This window comes from Phyllobates terribilis, unplaced genomic scaffold (assembly GCF_046119375.1).
Source record: "Phyllobates terribilis strain yellow unplaced genomic scaffold, ASM4611937v1 Scaffold_6410__1_contigs__length_44712, whole genome shotgun sequence".
NCBI classification, from domain to species: domain Eukaryota; kingdom Metazoa; phylum Chordata; class Amphibia; order Anura; family Dendrobatidae; genus Phyllobates; species Phyllobates terribilis.
The window spans coordinates 17,959-29,710 of record NW_027369153.1 but is presented as its reverse complement, the minus strand read 5'-3'; the positions used below and the strand labels follow the sequence as shown (position 1 = coordinate 29,710).

Below are 11,752 nucleotides of genomic sequence, written 5' to 3'. Positions count from 1 at the left end.
TCAATCTAATCTCTGCTCCAAAGTCAATTTTATCATGCAATAATTCCTCCTTCCCATAGGAACATATGAGGAATTGACAATGTATAAACAATTCTTTAGAATTTTCACTCTCTCATAATTTAGGAGCGTACAAACCTTGACATGAGGGTGGATTGGGGTCTTAGGATATCCTCAAAAAATAACAAAGTCTTACAAATGAAAATCAACTAAAAGATTATGCATCACCAAGAAAACATTTTGGTAAGATTATAAAAATGATTTTATTCTAAATGTGAATAAATCTACCAAATTGTATTGATAGTTCAATAAGTTCCTTAACCTAACATCAAGATTAAAAAAAGGATCACGACGTATTGTTGATAATGGGACGCATTCAGATATTGGTCATAATATCATCTACGAAGAAAGTGTTAGCAACTACATTATTCCAACAAGACTTGGAAGACCCCCAAATTACTCCAAGTTCTCCCATTTTTCATAGTCAAACCTGCATTTTCCTTCTTTTGACTTGAGTGATAAACCAGTTTGGAGTTCAGTTGTTGGTGTTTGTTTCTCAATAAAAGTGCATTCAATCTCTTTAGAAAAGAATCATCAATGATCTTTGCTTACATATGGTTTCCCATTACGGGTCGGCTAAATATATATTATGTTCCTGCTACTAATATTTGTGTCTTGTGTGACCATAACCAAGAATCTACAAACAATTTTTATGAGTGTCCTCTTACGTTGCAAAATTTTAATGCCTTAATAAGGCTTGCTCAATATCAATCCACTTCATGAACACCGATGATTTCTTTACTTCCTCAGAGTTGTTCTTAACAGTAACACTGATTTTAAGATTGCCTTCTTTATTTGATGGAACATTTGGTATTCCAAGAATAATAAAATATTCAGACGTGATTAATCTCCTACTTCTGAAATTATTAATATGTCCTTTCAACATCTTTAGATCATTATCATATACAGTTATCTTCTTTTTACACTAGTAACAAGCAATCAGAAAAATCTAATTTAGGAGAATAAAGATAATTATTTTGTTAAATTTAATTTTGGCGGATCTATTAAAATAAGGGCATTCGTTTAAGAAATACAGATGGGAGATTTTATTCATGGAAAAATAAAAATAAAAAACACAATTATTATCCAAACTGAGGCACTTCCTTCCCTTTCCAACATTAGGGTTGTTGCTACTTTGGATTTTAGGAAACATTGCAGTCATCAATATCTATAAAAAAGTTTGGAAGACATTGGAGATTTACATGATTATTCAAAAATCAAGCACACTTTGACCAGTTTCCCAAAAGCTCTTTTCATGCGTTATTTTTTGTGAGGTAACAAAGCAGAAGATTTTATTGCCTCTTATTTAGTAGACTTGACATACTTATATAATACTACTTCCATGTCTGGTTTGATAACGTGAAAGACGATCTTCTGATTCATCGTCAATTATTCCTTTGTCTTCAAAGTTCTTCTTAATGCATTCGAAGTTTCTTTACGATGATCTTTTCAAATGATATAAGCTTATCCAAGTGTTTACCAAACTAAATGTTTGCTCGTTAAACACAAGTAGTCACTGCGCACCAGTTTTTTTAGACATTCACCCGCATCAGTGCACATTTAACAAGCATGTTGAAAAGTTCGCTGCAAGCAACTCGAAAATATCGATTCTAACCAATGCAAAGTATAAACTAACCAACTCACATTTATAAAACAAGGAGTAGAAAAATAATGACCATAAAGGCATCAACCTTACATGTCGCAAGTAAAAAAAGAGATTAGAGAATATAATATGCTCTTAACTTAGATATGAAGTCTAATAAGTCAAAGTTTGTAGAGTAGTAATAAAGCGCATACACCCATGTAAAGTTTAAACATCCAAATCCAATAAACCAACTCAACCATACATTCAACTAAGCAATTAGAAGATAAATATGACATACTTGAAACTAAGAATTCAAGAAATGTTGATGAATGACTAAGATATCCGTGAACTAATGACGTATGATGATGACGGCTAAGAAGAGGAGTTGTTAAGTTAGTTAGTTGAACTGTCTATATATAGCTTGTAAATGCTTCGTGATTGAACACTCAATCAATATAGTTGTCTCAAATTTTGTTCAATATGTCAAATGAAGAACATGTTCCTTTAATCTAACATTCAAGGGTTCTTAAATTCAAAGCAGAAATAACAAGCAACTGGTTTTAGGGTTATAAAATTCAAGGGTTCTTCTAAAATTAAAAGCTACCTAGAATTTAGGGTTCTTCAATTTAATTCTTCTCTTCTTAAATTCTAGGGTTCAATACTAACTGCTTTTAAGATTCTTCAAGGAATTAAAGAGAAAAAGGAACAAGTGATTACCTTCTTGAGCACCCTGAGGAAAAACACCTAGAATCGAACAAATGATAGATACCTCGCGATGAGGTTGCCTTGCATGAATGGAGTAGGAGGAGATACCTTGCACGAACGAACAAAAGAGATTATTCATAATTTCTAGCCAAAATTTCTAACATCTGAAAATTGGGGTTTACGTCTGAGGTGGAATTTGTGAAGTAGAACGAAGGAGGAAGAAGGTGAGATTTACTTTCAACTATCGAACAAATGAGAGAAGCTCAAAGTTACTCTTGAAGGAGCTAGATTTGGGAGATGCTCGAACGATTGGGAGAAGAGGAAGAGCTAGATTAGTTGAGGTAAAGAGTAGTGATGAAATGAAATGAGGATGGAGAAAAATGGGAGTGGCACTGGTATCGGAGTATAATCTCAGCTTTTTTGGTATTATTTATCTAATTTTAATACACTTTAATACCTGATAATAATACATCAATAATACATGATATACCGAACGAAATACACATATATTCCCTCTGTTCCATAATGTAGTTTCTATTTGCTTTTACACACTTGCCGATACACGTTTTGTATCGCTAATATCTATCATTATGTGTTAGTATAAATTATAAAAAAATTATGTTATTAAAAAGCTCATCAAGACGAATCAAACAAGACCCCGCATGACTATGTTTTTTCTTACACATTAGTAAGAATCGAGAAAATAAACTTCGATTGTGAATAATGTCAAAATAACAATGAAAACTATATTATGAGACTGATGGAGTATTAATTACTAGAATAATACATATAATATTGGATAATACACATATATTAAGTTTTCATTTAATTTAAAAAATACTCCTATTTGAAACTGACGTGTAAATTCAACACCCTAAAAAAACAGTTTTAGTAAAGAAAAAGGAATGACGAGGATAGGAAATACTTGCAAGAAACCTTTTTTTCGTTTCTTCTCTTTTTCCCGTTGAGAGTACCTAGTACCTACACATGCTGACATGCTAGTTCACTGTACAAAAATGGCTGGAAGACTGAGGAAAACCAAAATATATAAAAAAAACTAACAAATGGCAAAAAGCACGATAAGCTAAGAGATCTACAAGCACAACTAGCTATAGCTTTTCCTTCCCCTCTCTTTCTCCGAGCTTACCTTCGTCTCCTCATTCTTCACACAGAACGATCCCTAGAAGCTCGCTCTTTTGTATCGAAACCTACTTCAATCTCGGTTGAAACACCAGCTGCTTTTGTTTTGAAGATCTGAGTAGCGTATGAAGCTCGGAAGGATCGGCCGGTGTAGTCGAACTGGATTTGGATGAGCCGCTATTAGGTTCAGCTAGGGTTTTTTCCTTAACTGTGGGAGTTGGTGGTGGCGGCTTTCCCGATTCCAGCACGGAACTTCTTCTTGACTTTGCCAATTGCGTTTACGTTTCTTAGTTTGTGTGCGTTTTAGGGTTTGTTGTTTGTTCTACAGAATGAGATTGTCTTCTTCAGGCCTGGCTCAGCAAGCAGAGGAAGGTAAAGAATGTTTCTAACTCTTTCAAACCATTTTTAATTGATTTTCGATTTTCCTGAACCAACCGAAAATGGTGGAAGAGATTATTTTGAGTGTGTTGTGAAGTTTCATTGTTTTGTTGTCGCTTTGACAGTTTCTCTAAGCTAGATTTACTCTGTTTCTGTAGAAGATCTAGCTATTGAGAGTTATTTATGACTATAACAAATGCTAAACGAATTAAATGCGAAGTGAGCATGTAAAAGGTTTTACGCATTAATGATAGATTGATAGTGGAAGTTTCTATTACCTGATCCATTAATGACAGTTGGACGCGGATCGTTAAACCTTAAACTGCATCTTTAGTTTTTAATTAAGGTGCTTTCTATATAAATTGTTGTCATGTTTTTTGCCAACTGGTTATTGACTAAAAAATTCTGATTAGAAACTGAAAACGTGAGAGTGATGTTTTGTGAATTGCTATTGCTATCAAAGATCAACTATCTAAATATCTTTTCTTAGCTTCTGAAAGGTAAGATTTACCTCTACTGATCTTGATTTAGAAAGTGAAGTTTTTTGTTCAATTGTACAGGGGAGAAGAAATGCTTGAACTCTGAGCTGTGGCATGCATGTTCTGGCCCTCTTGTCTCTCTTCCACCTGTCGGAAGTCGTGTTGTCTATTTCCCTCAGGGTCATAGTGAGCAGGCATGACTTAAATACCTTGCTTTCTTTATTTTTCAGTTTGACTTAACGTTCTTGCTGATATATTTTCTTACTTCACAGGTTGCAGTCTCAACTAATAAGGATATAGATGCTCAGATTCCTAACTATCCTGGCTTGCCTCCTCAACTTATTTGTCAGCTACATGATGTTACCATGCATGTGCGTAGCTTTTGGTTTGATTTTTAGTCTCTTATGCTTTCATGGCGTCTTCATAAGTCATTGCATTGTGCAAAATGCAGGCTGATATAGAGACAGATGAAGTATATGCTCAGATGACCTTGCAGCCTCTTACTCCTGTAAGTCTTCTGCAAAGAAAAAGAGTACATGATTTTTTTAGATCTCTTATTGATATATAAATTTTTTGTGCAGCAAGAGCAAAAGGATGTTTGTTTACTACCTGCTGAACTGGGCACTCCTAGCAAACAGCCAACTAACTATTTCTGTAAAACATTGACTGCAAGTGATACAAGCACTCATGGAGGATTTTCAGTTCCTCGGAGAGCAGCCGAAAAAGTTTTCCCTCCTCTTGTAGGTTTCATTAAATGAATTTTTTGTTTCCATTAAAGATTTCAGCTGGTGACGTATTTGTTTGTTGATTTGTTTCTATTATAGGATTACACCAAAACGCCTCCTGCTCAGGAACTGATAGCTAGAGATCTTCATGATAATGAATGGAAATTTAGACATATATTCCGTGGTAAGGTTATTGATGGTTGTTTATTTGACTGGCGATTTCTCTGTAGCTGTCACGTTATGTATGTATCTAGCTCCCAGGCGTTTATATTTTTACTTGTTGATTTATCTTGTTTAAGTTGCGTTCTTAGTAGACCTCATCATTTTTTAAATAGTCCATTTTTTAAAAAAGTTGATAAGGCATGGATTGGTGAAGTATTTTGCTTTTCGTTTGATGATAGTATGTAGCCTTATATAAATATATCTAGCTTGTGATATATATTCAGGTAACTCAGGCAGTCAGCCTTTTATTTGGATCAGGTTTACTGTTAGACAGAAGGATAAACTAACAAACTAACTGCGGTTATTGATAACTTAAAGAAAGATAAACGTAGAATCTCAATGAAGTCACACCTTCAAAGAGCCTAGGGCACACTGCCGTCCTAATTGATCCCTGGATAATCTCTAATCTTAATCTAATTCTTATTTAAAGCTACCTAAACCCTAATAAAACGCTACTAACAATAATGGGCCTGTTTATTACGTAACTTTTACCTCTGTAGTGATAAACTGACCCCAACTTGTATATTGTTGTATATGCATAGCTGTAGATAGACTAGTGAACTTAAATCTGTGTTTTACTCGGTCCAATTTTTGCTTGTGTTTGTCTGATATTTCTTAGCATAGCTTACTGGAACTTCTCTTCATTTTAATTTAAGAGTTGGTTTAATGGTTTTCTATCCTAGGCCAGCCAAAAAGACATCTTCTTACAACTGGATGGAGCGTGTTTGTCAGTGCAAAAAGACTAGTCGCTGGCGATGCTGTCATATTTATATGGTGAGTACATATCTGATTTGCAGATATCCTTCTATTGTGGACGAGTTGTCTAATTTTTCTTCACCTTCAGGAATGAGAAAAATCAGCTACTCCTTGGAATTCGACGTGCTAACCGTCCACAAACTGTCATGCCTTCGTCCGTTTTGTCAAGTGATAGCATGCACATAGGACTTCTAGCTGCGGCTGCACATGCAGCAGCGACAAATAGTCGTTTCTCCATATTTTACAATCCAAGGTTTTATTTTATTTCCAATTATACATCCACTATCTACATGTGGTGTATTTAGTGAAGTTTTTGGGACAAACCTTTCCACTTGCAGGGCTTGTCCATCGGAATTTGTGGTTCCCCTGGCAAAGTATGTCAAAACAGTCTATCATACCCGTGTGTCAGTGGGAATGCGTTTCAGGATGCTGTTTGAAACAGAAGAATCAAGTGTTCGCAGGTAAGGCTAATCTATGTGCAGCTTACAGTGGACACAACTGATTGATCAGCCAATATTATGGCAAATGTTTTTATTTCAGTAAAAAGAACTGTTTGAATTCACCCACTGTATACATATGACACTTCTCTCTCATCGCTAAAGGAAAAAAAAATATTACCTTTGCAAGTGTCTGTTCTGTAAGCCAATATAGCATGTATGTTGCAGTTTCGTAACAAATCTTTTAAACGGTTGGATTGTATTTTTCAAGAAACTGTGTTTCAAATGGAAAAGATATTTTGTTCTGATTATGTGCTTGACATTAGGTACATGGGAACAATTACTGATATTAGCGATTTAGATCCTCGTTGGAAGAATTCTCATTGGCGCTCGGTGAAGGTTTGTTGTCTCTTTCTGAGTTTATCATTGATGCCTAGAGAAATAAATGACTATACCAACCTTTAACTGCAGGTTGGTTGGGATGAATCTACTGCTGGAGATAGGCAACCCAGAGTCTCCCTATGGGAGATTGAACCATTGACAACCTTCCCAATGTATCCTTCTCCATTTCCTCTACGCTTAAAACGGCCCTGGCCATCTGGTCTTCCATCCTTTTCAGGTTAATTTTTTTAAAATATTAATTGCTGAAATTCAACCCTCCCGACCCCTCTTCTTATCAATTTCTTTCTGTCTTTTTTTAGGTTTTAATGATGGTGATATGTCCCAGATGATGTGGCTCCAAAGAGAGGTTGGAGACCGTTCCTTGCCATCTATAAACTTTCAAGGCTTTGGACTTGCACCTTGGATGCAACCACCAAGACTAGATACTACCACGTTGCTCGGTCTACATCCAGAGATATATCAAACAATAGCCTCTTCTAATCTCCAAGATCCAATGAACATAGCTAAGCGGCCAAATCATTCTCTTCTGCAGTTTCAGCAAAATCAGAATTCCTCTATAGCTCAAAACCAACTCTTGCAACAGACCCTGCATCATTCTCAACCTCACCAGACTCTCATGCAGAACTTCAATTCATATGATAATCAACAACACCATCAAAAACAGCCACTTCAACAACAAGAACAATTACACCTTCCCTATTCTGATCAATGTATGCCAAACCCTCAGGCAGTGACATCACAAACAATTCCTTCAGCAAGTGGACAACAGATGTTTTCTAGCACCGCATACTCTCATGAGGGAGGATCTCAATTGTTCAGTCTACCTAACTCTAGCCCTCTGATTTCTTCTGCTACTTTATCTTCTAAGCCAGCTGTAATTGAACCTCAGCTTCCTTGTGATGCTGCTCAACCTATCTCTGAGTTGTCTTCCTTGTTTCCACCATTCGTCAGTAGAGACTTCTCTGCGTATCAGGATGTTGGTGCTATGCATAATAATTTGTCGTTTGGCATGAAAAATGATCAGGGTGATCTTCTGAACCTTAGAAATAATAGCAGTAGAAACCAGTTGTATCCTACAAATATTCAACAGAATGAGCTTCTGAACCTTACAGTTGTGGATAATGGCAGTGAGAACAATTCACTGTCAGTGCCTTATGGTTTTCCCGATTCTGCTGAAGTTGATTTCCCACCTGGTTCTGATATGACAACTACCAGTTGTGTAGATGAGTCAGGTTTCTTGCAGTCCTCGGAACACGTGGACCAAGCAAACCCACCATCCAGAACATTTGTTAAGGTGAGTTCATCCTCTCTCACATGTACTGGTCTATAATGTTTGGGCTAGGTCATGGATAGATTTTTCTTGCAGTGAAGAATTAGTAAAGACTAAAATGTCTTTAATGAAGAGAAAAAGTAAGTTATAAACAAATTAAGGGCTGTAGCTGTACGAGAAGATCTCAGAAGAGAACATGTCAAACAATGATCATATATTACATGCGTCAGATATATCTCCTGGATCCTATACTAAACTGGCGACTAATGCTTGTGCTTTCTGAAGATAAGTGAATTTGGAACTTAGGGTTTGTTTGGTACCTTATTGATAAGGTCTTTATAAGACTTTTTTATTTATAAAGAAGAATGATGTGTTTGAATTTTGAATTTTGTGAGATATAGGAAACATGTCAAGATAGGAAAAAGTACTTTTTTCAAATAAAGTCTTTGTAAAGACTGGACTAAACAAGGCCTTAGTTTTAAAAAGCTCATTTTAAGCGCGCTTCGCACTGAAGCCCATATTCTTACGCTTCTATGCGCTTTTTTAGCACGCAAACGAGAAAACAGAACTTAAAAGAGTTAGGGTTTGGCTTCTACAAGCTCGAAAACCTTATTGCTTTCTCTTTTATCTTTTATTTGATGATAAACATATGGATTATACTTATCTATGTCTTTGTGTAAGGATATTAGACTTTCAATTTATGAAATATGCTTCTTCTTTTGATTTCATGCATTTTATATACAGTATTATGTAATTGAGGTGTGCTTCGCCTACGAAAAGCTTGCGCTTTTTTGCGCTTTAGAAAAAAGCTTTAGCCCGAGGTCTTGAGCTTTAGTGCGCTTCACACTTTTTAAAACTAAGATTTGGAATATTATGTGCGATTCAGAAGATTTGGCCTACATCAGTTACTTCATTTAGCAAAAGGGAAGAAGAACTCTAGCCAAGTCAAGCTATGAACATATTTTACATGTGTCTGTTCCCCTCATTTACTTGATGGCTGATGTATATATAGTGTCAAAAAATATATGTGGATTTGTAAGGAGGAATTAGAGTAGTTTGTTTGTGTTTATGCTTGCTTATTTAGTCCGTGTTGTATAAAACGGTGAGATTATGCAACCAAAACAATCTTAAGATTAAATGTTCAATTCTTAACTTGCTGACAGGTTCAGAAGCCAGGTTCATTTGGGCGTTCACTGGATATATCAAAATTCAGTAGTTACCATGAACTCCGTGGTGAACTTGGTCGCATGTTTGGTCTTGAAGGCCAACTTGAGGACTCTATGAGATCAGGCTGGCAGCTTGTATTTGTTGACCATGAGAATGACATTCTCCTTCTTGGCGACGACCCTTGGCAGTAAGTTCCTATTCCCTTTTATCCATTCGCCCTTCCCTGTATTTGTTGAGGTTCTTAAGTTTCATAGTTCCTGATAACTCAAATTTTGCAGGGAGTTTGTCAACAATGTTTCGGTCATCAAGATACTATCCCCCCAAGACGTGCAGCAGATGGGCAAGGAAGAAGGTTTTGATCTTCCGCAATCTAACTCCAGTCCTGCGATTTACAGCGGCATTGGAGATGACTACATGACTCAACATGCCTCTAGAATTAGCAGCAACGGCTTAGCGTCTATGGGATCTTTCCATTACTAATCACCATGTCGTAGCACATATACATAAACAAGTCGGAAGGTTATAGTAAGCTGTCCATGACTTGATGATACTCTTACTCTGTGATATGTATGTTGTTTAGATTATGTGGAGCTGCAAGCTGAGTTGAATATTGTAAATCTAGTACTACTGCAGTGCACTGGGCTTCCCATGGCTTCAGCTTAAAATTTGTTATATGATGTGTTTAAGTGTCTAGTCTAGCAAATAGTGATGAAGTTCTTGGATTGGTATGCCAAAATACTCGGCACTTCTAACGAAACAACACATTATGCATAATTCCCATGACAATTGATATCTTCGGACTTGCCATATTGTAGAAGCAACATATATACAAACTCAGCGATGCCAAGGTGGTAGCCTTTAGTAAGCTGTTTCTGCATGTGCATAGAAAAGGCGTCTCTATAGGCACATCCGGTGTTGGCGAAAAGCACACGGTAAGCAGACAACTCAGGAGGCTGGATTGGTGGACTTTCTTCTTTTTTAAGGGAGGAGAGATGGTACTCCCGTAAGTGTGAGCTATAACAAAACTAGACAGAGTAGCTCATACCCACTGGTCATCAAGCAACAACTCCAGGACAACCTCTGGAAGTGTTTTGAAGATATGACGGACCAATCCCTATGTAGGAAGTCTTGGCGACACCAGAGGTTCTGAAGATATGACGGACCAATCCCTATGTAGGAAGTCTTAGCGACAAGACAAGCGAGGGGGTTATATCGATCCATGAGTTCGTTTAGTAGCAGAACTGACATATGTGAGTCTGTTTCTAAACAAACTCTCCTCAGCTACGTGTCCAAGTAAGAGACATGCCGGACACAATCCCTCATAACTCACCCATGGGAACCGAAATATACCCAACTAAGTGAACAAAACCACTTTACCGCTTACCATTGGCGTCTCTTAACGCACCTCCCGTTGTAGCTCTTACCATTGGCGGGCTTTCTTCTAATCGTACTGAAATATTTTTGAAACTATTTCATCTAATCAAGTTATGCACACTCTTGCTTTGCTAATGGGAGGATGTTTTAAAGAGATCCAAACATGACACATTAGAGGTCAGACAAAATAATGAGATGATACACCATACAAATATCATGCATACAAATCGGAAGAACCTAGTCATCGCCAAATTTTTGCCACATTTGTTCATTTAAAACTTCCTTAAGCTGGTATTGTATCCTATTTCGAAGATAAACCCTTCTCATGACGGGTTTGACAATGAGCAAGTTATTCATACTTGTTCATTTGTTGGTAGAGTATGTCCAGTTTGAGTTTTCGATGTTTGTAGGCTCTCTACTTGCTCCTTCACCTAATTGTGGGATTTCGTATCCAAGAGTTGTAAGGATCTCACTCATCTTCTACAATCATATTATTCAATATGGTGCAAGAGTCTTCATTATCTTTCGATCCATGATAAAATCTCAGTGCTTGGCTACGAACTATTACAAACGAGATTTTGATACTCTAAATACTTTTTCCACAATATTTAGGAGCAGGTTCTTCGCATTGTGCTAACTTGGCTTTAGGTTCTTGAGAGAGCCTAATTGATCGGACAACTATCACCCGAGGCGGTAGATACTATCAACTAGATAATATCATCTGTAATTTCACGTTTGGAGCTCTACCTTCCAAAATGCTATTGCTAACAAAAGATCTTTCATAACACATTAATATTATTAATTTATTATGCGTACATGGAGTTCTAATAATGCATGTAAGAACCACAAGTCATGATGCAACGACTTTAAAATGATCGCCTGATGACCATTATTTTCACGTGTTTATTGTCCTTTTCATGCACTTGGACACTTTTTCAAATCTTAGCACATGTAATTAATGCTACCTAACATCCATGAAAATTCATGAGATTCTCCCACAATCAATAGACGTTTTATGTCTATTGGGTTTAACACTTGAAATACTCAACCTAAAA

The 11,752-nt window shown here is 36.5% G+C and overlaps 1 protein-coding gene across 1 annotated transcript; it reads left to right on the top strand.

Moving 5' to 3' along the window:
- The first annotated feature begins 3,816 nt into the window (after positions 1-3,816).
- On the top strand, positions 3,817-9,803 carry LOC141250990 (uncharacterized). The gene is made up of 14 exons (XM_073670172.1): positions 3,817-3,859; positions 4,426-4,538; positions 4,617-4,715; positions 4,796-4,852; positions 4,926-5,084; positions 5,169-5,253; positions 5,975-6,065; positions 6,136-6,300; positions 6,386-6,508; positions 6,811-6,883; positions 6,956-7,103; positions 7,186-8,180; positions 9,320-9,510; positions 9,602-9,803. Exons 1-14 carry the CDS (start codon positions 3,817-3,819, stop codon positions 9,801-9,803), a joined length of 2,544 nt encoding a protein of 847 aa, XP_073526273.1.
- The last annotated feature ends 1,949 nt before the right edge of the window (positions 9,804-11,752 follow it).

Excerpts from the sequence above, each read along its gene's own strand:
- LOC141250990 (XM_073670172.1), top strand. The coding sequence starts at position 3,817 with ATGAGATTGTCTTCTTCAGGCCTGGCTCAGCAAGCAGAGGAAG. Across the intron at positions 4,853-4,925 it reads CCTTGCAGCCTCTTACTCCT|CAAGAGCAAAAGGATGTTTG; the intron begins GTAAGTCTTCTG and ends TTTTTTGTGCAG. Across the intron at positions 6,301-6,385 it reads TCCATATTTTACAATCCAAG|GGCTTGTCCATCGGAATTTG; the intron begins GTTTTATTTTAT and ends TTCCACTTGCAG.